Genomic DNA, 21,291 nt, shown 5'->3' on the forward strand with positions numbered 1-21,291 from the left:
CAGGGAGGAGGCTCCGCCCACTATGTGATCACTAACAGCATCGCCCCTCCTTGCAGCCTCTGCACAGTGGTACACATCCCCCAGCTCTGGCAGATATTTGCAGCGCTCCAGCGAGGAGGATCTGGCTCCAGCTCCCCCACCAGCGCTCTGTGGACTTTACTGACTTGTTTTACTGGTAACTCTCAGGACTGGACCCTGCTAATTCAGGTAAGGGAGGAAGCCCATGGTAGTTACATTACAGATCTCAGTGTGACACATACACTGTACATGTATGTACCACTGGCTACATGCATGTTATCCTTCCCATCCTGAGTCTACCTGTGGCTCCCCAGCTGGGGTGGCACTATAAGTCCCAGCATGACCTGGGCTAGTCCCACCAGCAGCTGGCAGATCACAGGTATCTCCAGGTGACTTCTGTTTATTTCACTCAGTGTTTGGCATTGTAACATTGTTGCCTTTTCTGTATAGTTTTGTTTACTTTTGGTTTCCCTAAATATTCTGTTCTGTGTTCCTGGATCTAAGGACAATGCTGGGACAGTGGATGAGACATGTATTTAGGAACTTTTTCCCCTTGTGTGATTGTTGGTGTCACTCTCTATAGCTGCCTTGTGTCATAGTTTGGAATGAAATACAGTATTCTCAGTGTAACACAGCTGCCCCATTGGAGTACAGTAGTCCTAGGCTCAGGTGTGGTTGGTTCATTCTACAGATAAAGCAAACTAGAAAGTGATTTATGTTTTTTACTGTGAGATAGGATGTCATTATTTTTAACCTTTTAATGACACATTTTTCAATAGTAAGGGTTTCAAAAACAATTCTGTAGTGTCACAATGAAATACACACACATATATATATATATATATATATATATATATATATATATATATATATATATATATATATATATATATTTAGTGTGTGTTTTTGTTACTTTGTGAGGTGGCTTTTGAAAGGTCTGTTTAGAGCACACAGCTTTTTAATATTATATTGTGTTTTGTTTTGGCAGCTCTGTGATCTGCGGACCTCGTTCTACCTGTTTTGTTAAATTGCTCTCACGCCCACACGTTTATTATATTAATAATTTTATTCTAGCCTGCCTGGATTAGTCACTCCGTATGGTCAGACTGCTGCATGCTTGCTGGATAAATAAGTGTGATGAGTAGACAACATTAATACTCTGGTAGTTGATAACCGCTCGGATTTATCCCTCCGTGCACGTGTGGGAAGAGATTGCTTGACCCTATAAAGGGAGCACATTCCCATGTGAGGGCCAGAATGAGTGGACAAGTCAATGAAGACTATTTGTGTGTGTGTGTGTGTATATAATATATATATATATATATATATATCTCACACTGCATAGTGTGTATTTAAATAAGCACAGGTAACATTACCTTAAAATAACAAATGTGCCTGATGATGAAATAGTTCCAGTAAAATGCCACCTTGCTACCCCTGAGATGTGAGAGGGATTTCATTTCTACGTTCCATTGTATTGATGTGTTTTTGTTATCTTAGGATAAAGGAGATTGATGTGACTAATGCAGGTTTATGTCTTTTTGTGATGCCAGGATTCTGAGAACATATTGAGTTAGTTTATCATTGTATGCCCTTCAATTGTGACCCTAAAGAAAACTTCAGCATTCCAAAAATGTATCTCCCATCATCCGCTGCGTATCTAGTTGGTATTGGATGGTGTGTGTGGCATCGGATTGTTTTGTTATGTAATCATTTTGCCAGCCAAGAAGTGAACCCTATGTGGTATATTTACTAAACTGCGGGTTTGAAAAAGTGGCTATTGCCTATAGCAACCAATCAGATTCTAGCTATCATTTTGTAGAATGTACTAGATAAATGATAACTAGAATCTGATTGGTTGTTATAGGCAACATCTCCACTTTTTTTTTTTCTACAATCCTGCAGTTTAGTAAATATGACACTGACTTTTATTTTATTTTTTTTACCTCACATGTTCATATTAGCTAACCAATTCCTGTGGTTTTCCACTAGTCCTGTCTTTAGGCTTGTACATTGCTTGATAAACCTTTATTACATCATTGGAGTTTTATCACCTTATGTGCCGTCATGAAAACGTACCCGGCAAACCTCAACATTTCAAGTGACGCCTAAGTTTCCGCCATCTAAAGTCCCTTCAGTTTCCTCCCTTGCACTTTTAGGATGTGGGCAAACTTTATTTTTTTGTTGTTGCTATGTAAATAAACGTTTCCCTTCCCCTTCTGTGTTGTGTTTCATATTAAGGTTCATCCGTGACATTGTCATGTAAAGTTCAGTGGGACAGATGCATTCTAGTCCTTCAGCTCAAGGCCGTTTGAATTTTCTGTCAGAACTAGCTTGTTTGTGTACATTGAGCTCTACACTTTTGATAATGAAGGCTTTGTAGTTTGAAGACATAAAGAACCTAATTTTGGAGACTTTGATGTGTTTCATCCTCCCCCCCCATTTGTTTTGTTTTTTGTTTTAAAAACAGACCTGGCTTTTATATGCAAGTTAAATTTCAGTGGGAATAGATGAATATTTTTATTTTTGTTTTGTGATGCAATACAATATTAATGTATTGTGCGATCATTTTTGTGATGTTTTGCTTATTTTTATTTAATTGTGATGAGTGCAGTTGAGATTAAACTAGACCTTATTGTTTCCTGTTTGAATATATTTCCCCCTGCATTTCTTGTATAAGGCATATTAATTAGTGGGCCACAAACACTGTTTTATCTTAATGCCATCTAAGTGGGTGTTTTGTTGGTACCAATGACCTCATACCAACTTGTGTTTGCTTGTGGCGTAACTTGTAAAGTATGTATAGATGGGTCCAACTTTTTTTTATTTCCATTGTTTAAATGCATCAGGAAATCTACAGTCTTAATTTTTTTTCCTATATTTAAATGTATCCCGATATATTGTATTGCGCTGTTAAATGAGTGGCAGTTCTATAGTCACTCATCGCTGGCTGGGAGGAGCCATGGTGACGTCTTTTTTAATAGGTGCTGTATATAAAATAGTATATTTTATCTATGTCAGCGATTCCTGATGTGGTATAGGCTCTTGCAGAAATATGGTAACCTACACAGAGGAAACTTTTGATTTTAAATGGAGCTGTTTCAATATTGTACATTGTAGCCAAAAAGATGCTTAGGTTGGGTTGAATTTCGCACCTGTGCATCTATATGTATTTTTTTGGACAGTATTCATGTTTGCAAATGTTGGGAAAAATAAATATACATAAAATAGATACATAGAATTTAAAATAAATAATATATAATTTATATTTTCCATCCATTAGACTTTATTGGATTCAGACTAGGCTTGGTTTGATAAAAGTTCAGATGAAGAATTTGTGATGGGTGTATCGTGATGTCCAAGACCCCTTGTTTTAAATTGAGGAGTCTCCTCTTGCAATTGTATTGTTATGATCCTTACTGATTCTGGATTAACTTTAAAAACAATATCTGTAACCCTGGATTCTCATCTTCCAAAATCTTCATACAAGTTTACTTTTGGGGGTACAGTTGCTAGTTATCCCTCCTTGTTTCCTGTCCGAGAGGTTTGCTGGACCACTAAGATCTCTTCCATAATCTCTTAAAGCGGCCCAGATACAGAATGTTATGTCTGTGTTCTGTGATTCGTATTGCTTAGTAGTAGCCTTTCTGCTGAGAGCTGTTTGATGAATGAGACCTAAGAGTTTGTGACCTATTCACTGTCAATCACAACAGTTAAAAAATTTGCTTCCCTGGTTGGACTGCAGATAAACTGTGTGCGTGTACACATGTCACATGCCATGAAATCACTCTGCTTTTTGACCAGAATACACAAAGGTGTGTGTGTGTTCAAGTTTCAGTGCAGTCTAAATTGTTTTCCCCATGGCTCGGATTTCCTCACTTTGTTTGAGCAACGACATCCAAAATGACAGGCAAGTTATTTGTGTTGCCTACAAATGCCTTAGTGGCTTTAAGGAGTTTCCCAGGATCTGAAGTGTTTGGGGTCATGAATGAAATGCTATACTAGAGTATGCGTTAATGTACTTGTTAATGTACGAAGAATAAGTTTACTATTTTTTTGTGTTTTTTGTTTTTTTTAACCAAAAAAAGTTTTGGTGACCATTTTTTGGTTTTAGTATTGTTATGCCATCTTGCCGCTCCCATTGCTAAGAATTCTGGGGCAGAGCCGTAACTTAGAATTCTAGCGCCCGGGGCGAGAAAGACAAATGCCGCCCCCCCCCCCCCCCCCCCCTAGCCCTCAATTTTAACCAAATTAACCTAAAATATTCCTAAATTGCGCCCCCCTTCAGCGTTGCGCCCTGGGCGGTCGCACAGCCCTAGTTACGGCCCTGTCCTGGGGGATCACTACAGTACATTTTGTAATATAGAACTGGTGTTTATTGTTGCTTTGATATACTGTTTATTCTGTCTTTTGGAACAGCCATATATTTAGAGAAAATGAGGGACAGGTGTTTAGTTTCATCAAAAAGGAAGTGTCCTTTTATCAGAGTGAGAGTTAAATTGTCTTTTTGACATAGTACAGGTTAACCAGTAATAACGTTTTACTAAAATATTGGGCTGCAATAGGTCGTCTGATGCCCCTGGTACAGCTGATTAAGTTTGTTCATTGAAGAGGCCTCTCCCAGTATACCATGTAGTGGGACCGGCCGTGAGGATACAGAACGGTTTATTTTGTGCTGAGATTCTGAATGAGTTTGTTGCTAAGCAGCGTCTGTACATGTAACATGGTTTTCTGACACGTGAGGCCCGCGCTGTGTTTCCTGTCTCTCCGTCACCGTGCAGAGTTCAGGGCTGTAGGCTGGTTCTATATTCGGTTCACTATCAAACCTGCACAATAACATAACTGATTTCCTTGCTGTCATTTTCTCTTGCAGCAATGATCTGTTCTATAGTGTATGTGTATAAATAAGCTGGTGAATGCCATATTACATAGTAATATGTATAATATTTTTGTATTTTTATGCAGACATGTATTCTAATTGGGATGAAGCTATGTAGCTGTTTTAGTTGTATGTAAATAATAATACCCTTTAAAGTAATATGGTTCTATACATGTGCAAATGCAGACCATGTACTGCCGTACAGGGCAGAAAACAAGCTTTCTTGTATACTTGCAAACATACCCTTCTGTAGACTCTAGGAATGTTATAATACACAGGAGTCATGCACCATTTATACTTGCATGTATAACTTTAGGGGGTATATTTACTAAATTGTGGGTTTGGAAAAGGATGTTGCCTATAGCAACCAATCCAATTCTAGCTGTCATTTATTTAGTACATTCTACAAAATGACAGCTAGAATCTGATTGGTTGCTATAGGCAATGTCTCCACTTTTTCGAACATATACCCCAAGGACTTTAGACATTGATTTTAGTTGTGCATTATGTAAAAGTAATCATGTGAGTTTTCCATTTAAAAAGGAGACACACTATCACAAGGGGGGCAAAAAAGACCCTGTTTAGAAACTTGGGATGTGTTTGTTTACAATCCACATGAATGAACCCCAGCTTGTTTTATACCCTATAGGTGAGGTGCTGTCCTCTGTTCCTTCCTTATGGTATGAAACGCTCACCCCTCCGGCAATCAGCTGCACATTTTACTTTTCTTCCCTCTCTGAAAGAGGATGAGTCACCTCAATTAGTGCTGAGAAATCTGTTCTGTCTAGGACCTTATTCCTGGAGGGAGCGAGGGCTCACTAAATGCAGAGTACTTTGGGGAGGAGGGGGTCTGTGAGGGATCCATAGACGGCGGCCACGTTCTGTACACTGGGCAGGGAGAACAGCAGAAGGTGTAAAATTAAAACTCTTCTCTTTCTCGGTTACAGGCTCGATGACTGAGTTTGACATCCGAAACATGGATCAAGTGGCTCCAGTGTACAACATGCATAGAGGAGCCTTAAAGGTAAGAGACCTGTCAATGACAACGTAACTTGGGCATTGAAATCTGTTACCCAATATTGCTTTATATATTTACTATTAAAAGTCTATGGAGGCCATGAAATGAGTTCGGTGACACTTTTCCTATTGATATTGTTTTGGGTTTTCAACAAAAAAAAATCCAATATTATCATTTTATTTATATAGTGCCACTAATTCCGCAGCGCTGTACAGAGAACTCGCTCACATCTGTCCCTGCCCCATTGGAGCTTACAAATTCTCTAATATACACACACACTCTCACAGACACAGACAGAGAGGGAGAGACTAGGGTCAATTTTGATGGCAGCCAATTAACCTACCAGTATGTTTTTGGAGTGTGGGAGGAAACTGGAGCACCCGGAGGAAACCCACGCAAACACGGAGAGAATATGCAAACTAATATATCTGCATTGACATGCTCCTAGTAGGTTGTTACAGGACCATTAAACAATGAAGGGCAATACGTCATCTTATTTTTGTGTCCATTTATTTTAAGAAACATTTTTTTTAAAAAATAAATAAAATACAAATGTGTATATCCCCACTTACTAAGATGTATTTGTAAATCCAGTTCCTAGGCTTTGTTTCTTATCCTGTGCCCAAATGCATTATAATGGCCGATATCTTTATTTATTGTGGTACACTTCCAGAGTAAAGTGTGTAAATGTGATGGATGTTTTTGTGTATACAAAGTGACTGGAATACCACAGGATGGCCTATCCACATGCATGGGCCTTGGGGCATGAATAAAACTTGTATTTGTAACTTTGTGTTTTTTATATTCATTTTTTTTGTTATGCCCAGCAAAGGGGGTTGTGTGGTTAGGTATTTGTTAAACAGAGGAATGTCTAGATTCCAATACATTGTATGTGTTCCTGCAAGTCCTCTTATCTGACACAGCACCAAATATTTGCACATAGCTAAGTGGCTCCACCCTGCTCAATTGCTTTACTAGATATGGGGCTGACTCACAGCCATTGTGTCCCAACCAGTCCAGACACTTGGCTGATTAATACACACTTTTATGGACTGAAACAGACACCCATTTATTCTGTGTCTTGTGTTTGTAAAGGGAATTGGCACCGTGTGTTCCTTGTTTGGTCACTCTGACATACTTGTGTTTATGTACACTATTGTTTTGTTTTTTTCCCTTGTTTTATGAGATTGCTTAACATAAGTAGTCTTGGTCCCGTGGCGAACGACTGTGTGTGTGTATCCAATTTGCTCACACACAGGTAGAGCCAAGCTGCCTAGGTCTACGTATTCCAGTTCAACGCTGGGAATCAAAGGCTTTAAGCCGCGTAAAGAGACGGTAGCTGCGCATACCTGCTTTGGTTGTTGGAAGTTTTGTAGTCCTGGACCAAAATCCAGTTGAACTGTCCAATCAAAAACCAAATGAGATCAATAGATCTTTTTAATTTTACAGCTCAAAGGTAGACTGACACCAGGCCAACTTGAATTGGACCATGAGTTGCTTAAATTCAGGGCTCTTACTGGTATCTCTTGGAAATCTGCTGTTCCTAAATAAACCCTGTTCATGCAGATATTTTGGTGCATAAACCATGTTTCTGTCTGTTCAATCATTTGCATTTGAGCTTGGCAGAATATCCTACCTCCAGTAAGCTTTCAACCACAATGTTGGTTTAGGTGTTTTAGGTGAATCCTGTTCTGTACCCACACTTCAACTTTGTCTTATTTACTTGGTGTAAACGCTTTAATCTGGTGGTAGGCAAACTTGTACACCTTCCCATTTGTTAAAGATTTTGGGTGGGCGGGATTGGAGAGGTGTTAACTTGCAGAACAGTTTCAGAAAAATTTACAGGGGTGAGTTTCTCCTAAACTGCAGGGGATCTACCAATCAAATCTCGCTTGTTGACTAATGTCAGTAGAAACTGAGGTTCTAGATTAACAAGCGTAAGAAAGCTCCAATTTGCATTAAACCGGTTTAAATTGCCAATGAATCTAAAATACTAGTTATCTTGCATAAAAGACAAGTTGATAATTTAGGACAAAAGTTGGCTACTTGGTAAATGTTAATGCAATGTAAAATGTCTCAATATATCCGCTAATGCTATTAAGTGTTAAAAAGAAATCCCAAACCACTTATTTAGACAGGTAGTATGAAGATTAGGTCAAGTTGTTCGTTCTCACCTCTCCTGATTATTAATGACTCCATAGTAGTAGAGTTTTCTAGGCGTATTCTCCCCTGAAGCTAATGACTGTAATGATGCGATTATAAGGGTTTATTTTTAGCACTTGTGCCCTGTTAATGAATAGAGCCTTGTTCCTGTGAGTGAGCCCACACAGGTGACACAAATCCTCGCTCCTCCATAGTTGTGAGTGAAGGTAATTACAAGGACGGACAGCTCATCACCTGCCATGTTGTTCTTATACTTGACACTGCTTATTACTTGTGTGATTACTGCTTCCTACAAACGTGTTCATTTAATGACACATAGGTTGAACATCGACAGTTTTCTGTGCCTTTTACTGACTTTAAACATTCCATAAGAAGATCTATGTTTCTGTTTTCATTGTCATTGTAGGGTCACTTTGTTGTACCAAATTTCCTTTAGTGTTTCCCTATAATGTAAGTTTTTCTACTCCGTTCTTTTTGCAGCGACAACTGGCGTTTGACCACGTAAACCTATCGACGTCTATCTACACCGGATTGTTCTCTGCCTTCGATGCATATGAAGAGGAGCAGGCAGTGCCCACCGGCCTGGACCCTCTGTCGCACGGTAAGACTGCTACTGTGGTAATGTGGTTTGTTCATACTCTGGTGTCGCACAATGGGCAGTGCACTGACATTGATCGTGATGTAGGGGAGACTAATCTGTTATGTCCTATTAAGGATCATTAAACTTCAAATGAAGAGTTGTCTGAGGTAACGTTCCTGGTGATCAGCAGTATAAAATATGTTGTATTACTTTTCAGATACGTACAGCTGTGAATTGCCTCTCCTCACCCCCTGCAGCAAAGCGGTTATGAGTCAGGCTTTGAAGGCCACGTTTAACGGTTTCTCAAAGGAACAGCGACGCCTTGGGATCCCCAGCAGTAAGTAACATCAATGTGGAGGTGTTCAGCGCCGTTGTCTGCATATTTCACCATTTTGTGAGGAAATTGATGCCTAGTGTCTCTTAAGGACTCCTATAAAATGGGTGACCACTAGATAAAGTCCCTCGCTCTCCCCCAGCGTTCAGTGGAGGCAGCCATTTTGTGACTGAACCAATATTCATGACAGTCTAGCCTCTCCGTTCACTAGGAACCAGTAGATAGACTGCACTTTATGCCGTAGTGATGCCACTGGTTCTTACTAAAGTGATGGGCTGCGCACTCATGGATATTGGTTCAACCCACAAAATGGCCGCCTGTACTATATTTATTTAGATGACTAGGCTTTTTGTTTTTGTGTGTATAAATATTTCCACTATAAAATGGTTTTTTTCTGGGTCTGTCTATGTTTATATTGTTTCAGGGTAAACTATCTTCCCACTACATTACCCGAATCCTTAAACACCTATAAACTAACTGGCCAGATGAGATATAGATGCTATTTAAAACTGTTTTGTCTCGTGCGTAGTGTACAAGTGCTTAACTGGGCCTAGATGTCTCTGAGGGAAAAGTTGAATGAGTGAATACGTCACAGGAATTTCCATGCTTTAAGTCGTACTATGCTGTTGTGCAACAGCTAAATATTTAAAGCTTGTTCCTCAATTTTTCAGCGTAACCCTGTGTTAGTCATCGCTGTTCATCTTTCAGAGAACAGGGATTGCAAATTCACCAGACCAGATATGTAAACAATGACTTTTGATTAAAACAACATGTAATCGTACTCTATCGTTCACTCCTTAGCACACAATAATAGTACAAGAAATGAACCTAGCTTGTTCTATACAGTATAGAAGCTCAACATTTTATAGATCAGGCCTTGTTTGCTGGCTCTCCAGGTGTTGTGAAACTACAAGCCCCAGAATGCTTTGCCAGTAAATTGCCAGATGAAAGCTGTTGGGGCATGCTGGGATTTGTAGTTTCACCCACCCCTGGAGACCCACAGTTTGGCCGGGCCTGCTATAGGTGGTTTAATTAAGACCTATTTGGTCACTATGGGCCTGATTCATTAAGGATCTTAACTTGAGAAACTTCTTAAGTCTCCTGGAGAAAACCATGTTGCAATGCAAGGGGTGCAAATTAGTACTCTGTTTTGTACATAAGTTAAATAAAGACTGTTTTTTTTTTTTTCATGTAGCACACAAATATCAACTTTAAATTTCAGTGTACAAATAAGCTATCAAGTATTTGTGTGCTACATGAAAAAACAGTCAGTATTTAACTTCTGTACAAAACAGAATACTAATTTGCACCCCTTGCATTGCAACATGGTTTTTCTCCAGGAGACTTAAATAAGAAGTTTCTCAAGTTAAGATCCTTAATGAATCAGGCCCTATGGTTTTAACCCCATTTAAATAATTGAAACAAAGTTCCGACAACCAACTTGCGTTATTCTTATTCTCTATATTGATCCAACTTGTTGTCTTTTTGTGATTACTTTCAAGCTAATTCCTTTTATCTCGTTTCCTTCTAGATCCTTGGCTGTGGACCGAGACTCAAGTCTGCCAGTGGCTCTTATGGGCCGTCAATGAGTTCTCTTTGGCGAATGTGAATTTTCAGAAGTTCGTCATGACCGGCCGGGACTTGTGCAACCTGGGAAAGGAGCGTTTTCTAGAGCTGGCCCCAGACTTTGTGGGGGACATCCTCTGGGAGCATCTGGAACAGATGATGAAAGGTAACCGGCTGTGCAAATGCAACACAAGCGGTTCTGTGAATGATATAAACAGTCTCCAAGCTGCACGTTCAACTTTTATGTTGTGTATTTATTGTACTGTATTCTGTCTATAGCACTTGTTGAGTCAATTTGGCTTTTTAATATGAAGGTTACTATTCATATTTCCTACAACTAACAGTTTAGATGCACAGGCAAATTTACTGCCAGATTACGACAATAGTGATATATCGGACGCATTTGTGCACTATAGTGACTCTATTCGTAAAGACCTATTGCAAAGATATTGTTGAACATTCTAAGATCGAGAGTAATTTATTAAATGAATCCATTTCTTCTCTTACAGAACAGGAGAAGGTACAGGACCAGTATAGTGACTGCTCCAGACAATGTCCCGTCTCCCAGTGGGTCAACACCGACTCATTAAGTAAGTTCCCCTTTGGTTTGGTTTTATTGGTTATTAGCTATCCATGTAATAACTTTGTTGCATTGGACAATGTACATTATAGACCGAGTACTGTAAAACTTTGTATGACTGGACACATGGAAGCCAAACACTTTCTATTACTTGGGGAACCCTCCTAAATGTTGTCATTGGTCATTGCAATAGCTGTTTAAGTACATATGAACAGACAGCAGAGGCTAGCACCATAAACTGCATTTGGCAGACACTAAAGTCTTTATTGTGATTTAATATTCCTGTTAAAGGATAACGTCACTTTAACTAAAACACTGGTTTTGAGGGGAAATATGAGATGAATCTTACTTACCAGCACTTCACCAGATCACCTACTCAGACCATTGTAGAGATCACCGATAAGTACGATAAATGTTATCTTGGATGGACTTTATCCTTTTAAATCAATCCACTTTTTTTTTTTTTTTTTCCTGTAGATTATTGTATATGTAACTTCATTGTTTTACAATATATGCACCCTAAATGTTACCATCGTTTTTGTTTTGTTGTTTTTAGGCTTCAGTATGGATCCCTCGCATTGTGGATCACAAGTACACAACTACCCAAAAACTGAAGTATACAGTGAACTGTGCTCGACACCCCAAGTCACAAATCTCGCCCCAGTGAAACAGGAGTTCCGAAACTATTCATGTATGAAATCCATTAGAACAAATTACTCCTCTGCGGCTCAGGATTTTGGTAGAAGCAACATGAATGTGTTACTAAACTCTCTAAGTTCTGGTAAGCATATAGCAAATGATGCCTATCTTACAGTGCATGATTTGAATGTCCTTGTACCATATTTATATTCTTCTACCTTCCATCAGGCAAAACCATAGACCTGGACTCTGTAGACAGCGGTACAGAGAGTTTTGAAAGCTCTGATTCCCTGCTACAGTCTTGGACCAGCCAATCCTCCTTGGTGGATATGCAACGGGTTCCATCCTATGAGAGTTTTGAGGAAGAGGCCACCCAGTCGTTGTGTTTAAACAAGCCAAATATGTCTTTTAAAGATTACATTCAAGACCGAAATGACCCAATGGAACAGGGCAATCCAGTTATCCCAGCAGCTATCCTTGCGGGTTTCACAGGTAAGATGATGAACACGTCTCTTCTTTCTGTAAGCTCTCATGAGCAGGGTCCTCTCTAGCCTCTGTCTCATGTCTACACCTTTTCCGACAACCTTATTTGTCCTTGTTCTGTGTCTATATATTTATAGACTTGTTGTGCCAATTGTCCAGTGTGCCAGCATTGTGGCACTTTCTAAATTTATTGTGGTGGTGATTTTCTAATGCTGATTTATAAAATTAAAAGTGAACTTATCAAGAAATGTGAAGATATTTTACAAGTTTTTTTTTTTTTTATTTCTGGACTTTATCAAATGAAAATTTTCTTGAATCTGTAACACCTCACCCTTCAAATGAATTGTTGCAGTATTGGGACTGTTGCCGGTTTTATTGCAGTTCTAGAGATATAACAGAGGCATCACCTGGCCTGTCAAGCTATGGGTGCCACCTCTGACATAGCTCTAAACAAAAGTTAAATCTGGATCAATGTGTTGGGTTTTTTAGGATTTGCATAGACTTTAATTGGAATGAGTAGGAGATGCCTAAATAGTAGTAGTATGACCATGTTTTCTAGATTTTTATTAATTTTTTACTGCATGGATAAATCATTTGCAGCTAAGAGGGAGATTGTTTAACATGGACACATAGATGTAAAATTGTGTGTCTCTAAATTTCTAGCATGTAAAATGCAAGATATTCATCCTCTAAAGTACATTAAACAAGAGTGCAGAGAAAACTGGAGATAACATTCATAGTAACCAAATACTGTTGATTTATTTTAGGGAGTGGACCGATTCAGTTATGGCAGTTCTTGCTGGAATTGTTGACCGACAAATCATGCCAGTCCTTTATCAGCTGGACAGGGGATGGATGGGAGTTCAAGCTCACTGACCCAGACGAGGTTTGTATTCTACATTGGCAGTATTTATAGGCTGACTTACAGGCATCAATTAAATAGATTAACTTATCCGTCTACCAAGATATCTGGCAGACTGGAGTCTTATCATCTTGCAGCTGCTTGTGATCAACAATCATTTGCTGGTCAGCAGAATTTTTCCCAGGCTGATTAGAAGGCAATTTGCCACGGCTCCCAATAGTAGTAGTTTTAATCTTGGGTGAATTATGAAACCGGTGTGGAAAACGACAAACCAATCCCAGCCTGTATCATCCGTTCATTTGCTAATAGGTTCATATTCATTAGTTACTAGTCTTTGATTACGTGTTCTAATCTTTATACTATGAATTCACTTTCAGGTTGCGCGGAGGTGGGGAAAAAGAAAAAATAAGCCCAAAATGAACTACGAGAAGCTGAGTCGAGGACTGAGATACTATTATGATAAGAACATTATTCACAAGACTTCAGGAAAGCGCTACGTATATCGGTTCGTGTGTGACCTCCATAACTTACTTGGCTACACTGCGGAAGAACTGCACGCGATGCTTGGCGTTCAGCCGGACAACGATGAATAAAAGAATGGCGTCGATTTGTCAGAAGCGCACAATTGTACTGTGAAAAAAGACCAAACCCCCAAAAAACTGACCCTTTACAGTCATTATTTATGGACCTTTTAAAAAAGGAAGACGGCGTGGAATTGTTGGCGGGATCAGAAAAGCAACCAGGTTTAAAGAGCGTCTAGGAAGCGGTTTATATGTTCGTCTTTTGAGATGCTCTAGAGGTGCAAGGAATGGCGCTTGAGGAGAATACAATGCTAACTTGAAGAAAATTGCACAGGAAGGCATTTAAATTGTAAAATATTCATTGTGACGATGGCTGAGGTGGGGGGAGTAGAAGAGTGGAGTCTTCGGTCAACCGAAGCTAAGGAGGAGAAGACCACATGCCTGTCCAAAATTGTGGTTTTTAATGCTGTAAAATAGTACATTAAACAAAAATATCCCACAATTTTAATTGTTAACCCGCCTTGGTCTCAGACTGCACTTTGTAACGGCTAATTCTCAAGTATAGCTCACGCTATCGGAGTCCACTCCTTTTTATGCTTTTACGGAATATTGTGTTTTATGTCGTGTGTTTGTTTTTTCAAACCATTTCAAGCCGCATGTACATAATAAGAGTTTTCATATTTACTTTAATATTATTATTATTTGTTCCAGAAGGGATATGTATATTTGAATTTCATATGTCTAAGTTTTTGTTTCTCTCGCTTTGATTACAGCATTTATAATGCTTTTTTGCTTTGTGCTTAGTATCGAGTCATTAGTGCTTGCATTAATGAGCAGACTTTAGGAAAACGTGGTATAAAATTAAGCTAGGTGAAACTGCACACTTTAATGATTCATTGGAATGACAAAATTAAGGGCATGCGTTACCTATGAAAAGTGGAGGCAGACTTTATTTATTTTTTATATTTGTTTTTATTCTTGTTCTGCCCGAATATTCACAAGAATGCTTCCTATCCGTTCAATGGCTCATAAATATTTGGTGACTCCGTGATATGATTCTTGGTGAATGGATAGTCCGCATTCTTAAGAACTGGTTCACCCTTATATCTGCTGCCTCCATTCTGTATAAAGGACGGGTATATTTTAAACTTTGATTTTTTTTTTGAATAAAGTTTTCCCCTATCCTGTATATATTATGTCCAACTACATATTTTCTAACGCAAACTCCTCATCATTTGAATGCTGTATCCTTACCATATATGCCTCCTTTCCTAGTTGTGGAGGAATTTTGTGTAGCAGCTATTTTTACTGCAAAATATTATACTGGAAATGTGTTTTTTGTTTGGTTTTTAAAAAAAGTTGTATTGTATTTTTTTATCTAAAGTGCCTTGTAAACTAAAGTATTTTTCTGTATAAAGTTCCCGGGGCCAAAGGAGATGTGAATGGAACGAATTATGATTAAACTTCTTTGTTTTGTTCGGAAATTTAATACGTTGGTTTTGGTTTTCCTTTTAGATCATATTGTTTGTGTTTCCTCCTATCATCATTTTTTTTTTTTTTTTTTTTTAACAAAGGATTTCTCTGGTGTTCGTTCTAAATATCGCTTGACAAATGGGGTCAATTACATACTGTTAGTTTCAAAGTTCATTATTCTACTATAGAAGACCCAAAGTTCTGAAAGTTTAAACTTTTGCTCTATTGCCAGAGGATTGTATGGCCCAGGTGAGGTGTCTTGTACACTTGGGCACATTTAAAGACCAGAGGGTAAATGTATCAAGCTGCGAGTTTCTGGCAGGTTTGAAAAGTGGAGATGTTGCCTATTGCAACCAATCAGATTCTAGCTGTCATTTTATAGAATGTACTAAAATGATAACTAAAATCTGGTTGGTTGCTATAGGCAACATCTCCACTTTTCAAACCTATATACTTTGCCCAACGATGTAGTGTAGAGTTGGCGCTCGATCGCTATAAATGTGAAGTTTCTATTACCCTGTTCATAGACAATATAATGTCATCTACACAAGAGAATAGTGTTGGTGTTATTAATGAATGTGGAAGTCGCATTTCTCATATTCATTGTAATACAAACCCTTCCACTCATCTACCACTTTATAAACCCAATGGGTATTTTTCCTGCAGTAGTCCAAATAGAAATCAGTAATTCTAGCAAGCTGTGACGTAATAGAGCCACAATTCTGACGAATGGAGGTCTATCGGCTAGAGAAGCCAACACGTAGGCGTCAATCAGAAGTGACTAGATAGTGCGGTGGTTGTTCTCATCGTTGCATATTTTTACACCAAGCCTCCGGTATCTGTGAAAGATATACCTTGTAAGAAGCGTAACTGGGGATGGGACCAAGTATTCGTACACGATTGCACTTGCCAACATGCTTCACGTCACCAGGTATAAGCGGCCACAAATATAAGATTTGGTCATATCTAAACACTGCAAAACAGAGCCATGTGACTTTGGCGAGGGTGTGAGGGGAAGGACCAATGACCATCTGCAATCAGACATTGTGGCTTCTTATTGGTCCTCCCGCTCTGATCCGCATTCTGCCGCTGTTTAAAGTGGTGAACGAAAACTTTCTCCACTCTCACCGCGCCACATCTGCTGCACCACTTTGCAAATCCCTACACTGGCTCCTTGTATCCTCCAGAATTAAATTCAAATTACTCACCCTTACCCACAAAGCCCTCAACAACACTACCCCTGCATACATCTCATATCAAAATACTCTGACATGCGCCTTGTCTCGCCTCTGATAACCACCTCTGAATCCCACCTACAAGACTTCTCCCGTGTTGCTGCCCACATATGGAATTCCCTACCACGCCCAATCAGACTTTCCAAAGTCTTCAAATCTTTAGATGCTCTCTGAAAACTTTTTGTTTTTATTTAAGAGCTTCTTATACCTGATACAACTTGCACTAATGCACACTCACAACTGTCCCAATCTCCACTCTGAGCCACACTTGTTCCTCTCGTTTCAGCTGTGCCCTCTCCCACTTAGAATGTAAGCTCTCTAAAGAGCAAGGGTCATCCATACCCTTTGTTTTCATGTCTGTGTTCATTTTGTCTACCTTGTATGTCCTCTTTTCCTTACTGTATGGCACTGATGTCTTGCAAATCTACGAAAATAATAATAGTGCACCTATAAATGAAATGGAATTGCTGCAATGCTGTTCTTTGTATACAGTCCATATGCACAGTGTGGGTGTATTTGGATTGCATCATCCAAGAAGTACATGGAAACGATAATTCTTAGAGAAAATACAAGTTACTGGTCTGTAAATCTTGCTGATGGACCACCCTGACACGGGTAAAAAGAGAAAAAAAAGGGTAGCTCTACTCAAACAAATTTTATTTTGCTAGGTACTATAATTTACTAGAATAATTCCTAATACTTCAAATATGGCTTCTGGCTCTGAAATTGGCTGCTTACACCTTAATGGCAATGGGCCCGATTCATTAAGGAAAGTTAGGCAATACATTGAGTAAGTTTTCTTAAGTTTTCTAGACAAAACCATTTTGCTATGCAAGGGGGTGCAAATTAGTTCCACATAAGTTAAACACTGGCTGTTTTTTCATGTAGCACACAAATACTTGATAGCTTATTTGTACATTGAAATTTAAAAGTTGATCTAGGATACAAAAAAGCAAGTGTTTTCCTTATGTGCAAAATAATAAACTAATATGCACCTCTTGCAATGTAACATGGTTTTGTCCAGGAGAAAACGTAAGTAAAAAATAAATAAATAAATTAGTACTTAATGAATCGGGCTCAATGTTGCTGGTGAGTCCTTAACGTCTGCAACCACAAAACAATGGTGCAGTCCACAATATATTTTCAGTGAAATATGTTACAAAGGGAGATTGGCGATTTGAAAAAATATGTGAAACCGCAGCATTGAGCATTTTATTAATTGGGCAAAATAATTTTCGAGTGGAGCTACCTTTTCTTGTTTTAAAACTGGACTGATCTGTTAGTCTGCTGCTTTTGCACTCCCGTTTACACATCAGGGCCCCCACAATTTATAATTGGTGATGTTCTTCAGGGCGTTATCACTGTACTGTCCAATCACCTGGATATATTACAACATGAAAAAGAAAAGCATACATTATGAGCATTAAAATATCCCACTACAATTACACAAAAGTAGCATGACCAAATCAGGGGCAAATGTAGGATTTGCAGAGGGGGGGTTTCCACACCACGCCACCAGTGGGCGTGACCATGGGGGCGTGGCTATAATATTAGACTGCTTGGCTGCTCAAAATTCTTATCCCCGTAATATACATGAGCAATGCTGCGTGCACTATTGTTAGGTGCACGTATCTCTCCCTTTTCAAGCAGAGCCGTGTGAAGCGGGGGCAGGGTCCAGCCACCTCAATTATACAGTGACCCAGGCTTGGAGGGGGGTTTCCAGGCTCTAGGACCCCCCCCCCCTCAGGACCATGTCTCAGTTCATTAGGAGCATGGTCAAGTCTGTGGTTCAAAAGTATGAGAGCTAGAAGGGAAAGATGAGTAACAAGCTCTTTATGGCAGTATCCTCCTCCCTGTATATATGGATCCGAGGAGTGCACCACGGATGGATAGCATGTTCCACATGTTACCCTAAAGTGTTAAAGTTCAGTTATTCTCAATAAAACCTCTTACAGTATATGGGTAGGTGCCTAGCAGGAACTAAGCCAGTAAGGGACCTCTCACTATCAGCTGAGGAACCAGGGAGCAGAGGAGGTAGTTGACCCCCCCATGACTTCTGTTGGGTGGGGGGCAAAGACTGTGTTTCCCTCCCCCCCAAGAACTTCTACACAAAAATTTTCATCCTACTTTCTGAAGTCATGGTATCTGTTCTAAACCGGTGAAACTTTTGTCAATTGTAGATTGGCTTAGTATAACTACCAAATGTTATTTAGTATAGATTGCCTTGGTATAGATTTAATACACATTTAATAAACAACCTGTATTGATGATGAACAACTATTCACTTTACGTTTACACTGAAATTCATGCGGTGCGTCCAGTAACAAACATGAGATATAGCAATCTGAATGTATAGCACATACCATAAGCAGTGAGGCAGTGACTATAGATTTAATAAGACCCCCAATCATATGGGATCAGGCTGTCAATGATATCTGAATAAAAATTAGGTTAAGGACTATGAAAAAATGTACATTTTTAAGATGGACAATTTAATTTATCTATCTTTCTAACACCTAGGGAGGTATTCAATTGTCGGCAGGATTGCCGAAATTCCCGCGGTCCGCGCAGGATTACCGTAATATGCTCGGAAAAAACGTTAATACGGTAATTTACTCGCTGGATTTCAGCTTGCAGCTCCCCGAGCTGAAATCCAGCGAGAGATTACCGTATTAACGGTAATAGTTTTTCTGCGCTCGAACCCGCGGACAATTAAATACCCACCCTATTGTACTAATTGGTAGTTAATATTAATAATAATATTTATTTAATAATGTATAAATACATTTTTATAGTAAAATAAACAATGAAACAAACTCACCGGCAAAAATTAACATAACTGTCGTAAAACAAGATACCAAACTAAAGAAAAAGGGGCTCCAAGCCCTATAGTGGTCGTTGGCCTTTGCGCCCCCCCCGCCCAATCAAAATTTTCACTCCTATGCCCCTGGCTGTGTCTGCTGTAAGTTATATAGGCTTTTACTTCTGCATCTGGTTTATCTAACACAAACATTCAGGCATCAAACATGTGAGGAAAGATTCATTGAGCAGTGTCATGGCCAAGCGGATGTGCAGTTACTAATATGTCTTCATTCAGTTATTTCCTACAACTTTGCTTTATTTTTTGCTGTTTTTATGCACAGTTTCCTCTCCCGTTCTTCTCTATTCTAATTTATCTTCAGCGTGTTGACAATAGGACAGATGAGCAGACGAGTTTATCACCAAAGAGAGAAAAAGAGGAAGCTGACAGGATGATGGGGAGGAAAGGATGGGAGCAGTATGCAACTTCCTGACATGTTTACATTGCTGTCACTGTGCCAGGAGATCCTTGCTGCCTGCAGTGATACGTGTGACTATATGCTGGTTATTAGAATGGCATAATACAACCCAGTAAAAAGACAATAAAGAAAAACAATAATATCATGCATTTAATAAATTAGAGAAAAATAAGCCCGCGCTCGGTATATCCTACATTATATATGGTACCAGCTGCTTGGCAACAAGCCCGCGCTCGGTATATCCCATATTGTATGTGGTACCAGCTGCGTGGCAATATAAATGCCCATATATGTATACAAAACAGAAAGAAAGTTGTCAGCGCTTATCCTTTAAACTGCATATCTATGTGTGTCTAGCAAAATGAAAACATGAGGTATTAGTTCATATTTTGATCAAAAGACTTAAGCCTGCATCCCACGTCAAGAGTACCTCATTATATGCAGGTCCTACACTAACCTTTAATAAATTATCTAAAAACTTTAGTTAATGTTTTGTCGGCACTCCGCAGGGCACCTAACTGCTCCTCAGTGTATCACAGGATCATTTCTGCTTCTTGACCATGTTGAGTCCCTGTTTCTTACTGGTGCCGGCTCACATCTTTGTAAGCAGTCAGCGGTGGCAATATTTCAGACAGTCAACCACAAATGATGGGGACGTTTGAAAGTAAGGGCAGTTTCCACCATTTCTACCAAATTAATTTAGAAATTATGTTCACTAGCCACACATAGGTCACCACGGAGCCCCAGCGTTAAGATATTTCCTATATGGGGTTCTATTTATTAAAACCCCTCCGATAACAAGCTTCACTTCCATTGCATATTACAGCGATAGAAAATCTTTTATCAGGTAATTTATTAAGCTCCCCGGTGATACTGCATGGCACGGTAAGAGGAGTCTTAACGCTTGCCAAGCCAGCCCTGGCACCGCCTGTACGCGCTTTACCTGGCATGCTGACCGGAACGGGAAGCACGGACTTCGGCTTCCATTTTTTTTCTTGTGGGCACGGCCGGCTTATGTCACCCTGAGATGGCATTAGCAGTCAGAGGAAAGAGGGGATACTTCTACCACTGCGGTCATCATCAGCAGCAGCTATTTATATAGCGCTACTAATTCCGCAGCGCTGTACAGAGAACTTACTCACATCAGTCCCTGCCCCATTGGAGCTTACAGTCTAAATTCTCTAACACACACACACACACACACACACACAAAGACTAACAGAGAGAGAAAGACTAGGGTCAATTTGTTAGCAGCCAATTAACTTACCAGTATGTTTTTGGAGTGTGGGAGTAAACCGGAGCACCCGGAGGAAACCCACGCAAACACAGGGAGAACATACAAACTCCACACAGATAAGGCCATGGTCGGGAATCGACTTAGGCTTAGGCCGATCAATACTAACTGTATCAATCTCAAGTTTCATATCATTCAAACTCATGGCAATATCAAACCAGTTTGCTAATATCACCAGCAATCCTGCTGCTTGTTTTACCAGTACTACGACGGTGTAGTCCAGTCAGACCGTCAGACTGTTCCCTGCATGGTCTTCTAGCAAGGAGGAATGTGCGTGTAACTGCCTCCCCCTGTGTAATTGTGTAATTGTGGTTTGTATACAAATAGGAAACCATTAAGTTAATACATTTTCCTACACATCTCAAGAT

At 39.5% G+C, this 21,291-nt stretch overlaps 1 protein-coding gene across 1 annotated transcript; it reads left to right on the forward strand.

The window, feature by feature from the left end:
* Positions 1–62: 62 nt before the first annotated feature.
* On the forward strand, positions 63–15,132 carry ETS2 (ETS proto-oncogene 2, transcription factor). Its single transcript, XM_075197252.1, has 10 exons — positions 63–207; positions 5,845–5,921; positions 8,559–8,679; positions 8,876–8,995; positions 10,524–10,724; positions 11,068–11,148; positions 11,695–11,919; positions 12,006–12,269; positions 13,028–13,146; positions 13,500–15,132. Exons 2-10 carry the CDS (start codon positions 5,850–5,852, stop codon positions 13,713–13,715), a joined length of 1,419 nt encoding a protein of 472 aa, XP_075053353.1. The 5' UTR covers positions 63–207; positions 5,845–5,849; the 3' UTR covers positions 13,716–15,132.
* Positions 15,133–21,291: the final 6,159 nt, after the last annotated feature.

The sequence above is a fragment of the Mixophyes fleayi genome, chromosome 2, assembly GCF_038048845.1.
Source record: "Mixophyes fleayi isolate aMixFle1 chromosome 2, aMixFle1.hap1, whole genome shotgun sequence".
In the NCBI taxonomy this organism is placed as follows: domain Eukaryota; kingdom Metazoa; phylum Chordata; class Amphibia; order Anura; family Limnodynastidae; genus Mixophyes; species Mixophyes fleayi.

What these genes read in the sequence shown, in the direction of transcription:
- ETS2 (XM_075197252.1), top strand. Translation starts at nt 5,850, where the DNA reads ATGACTGAGTTTGACATCCGAAACATGGATCAAGTGGCTCCAGTGTAC. An exon ending in CCTGGACCCTCTGTCGCACG is followed by an intron (nt 8,680 to 8,875) that starts GTAAGACTGCTA and finishes ATTACTTTTCAG; the next exon opens with ATACGTACAGCTGTGAATTG. An exon ending in GGTCAACACCGACTCATTAA is followed by an intron (nt 11,149 to 11,694) that starts GTAAGTTCCCCT and finishes TGTTGTTTTTAG; the next exon opens with GCTTCAGTATGGATCCCTCG.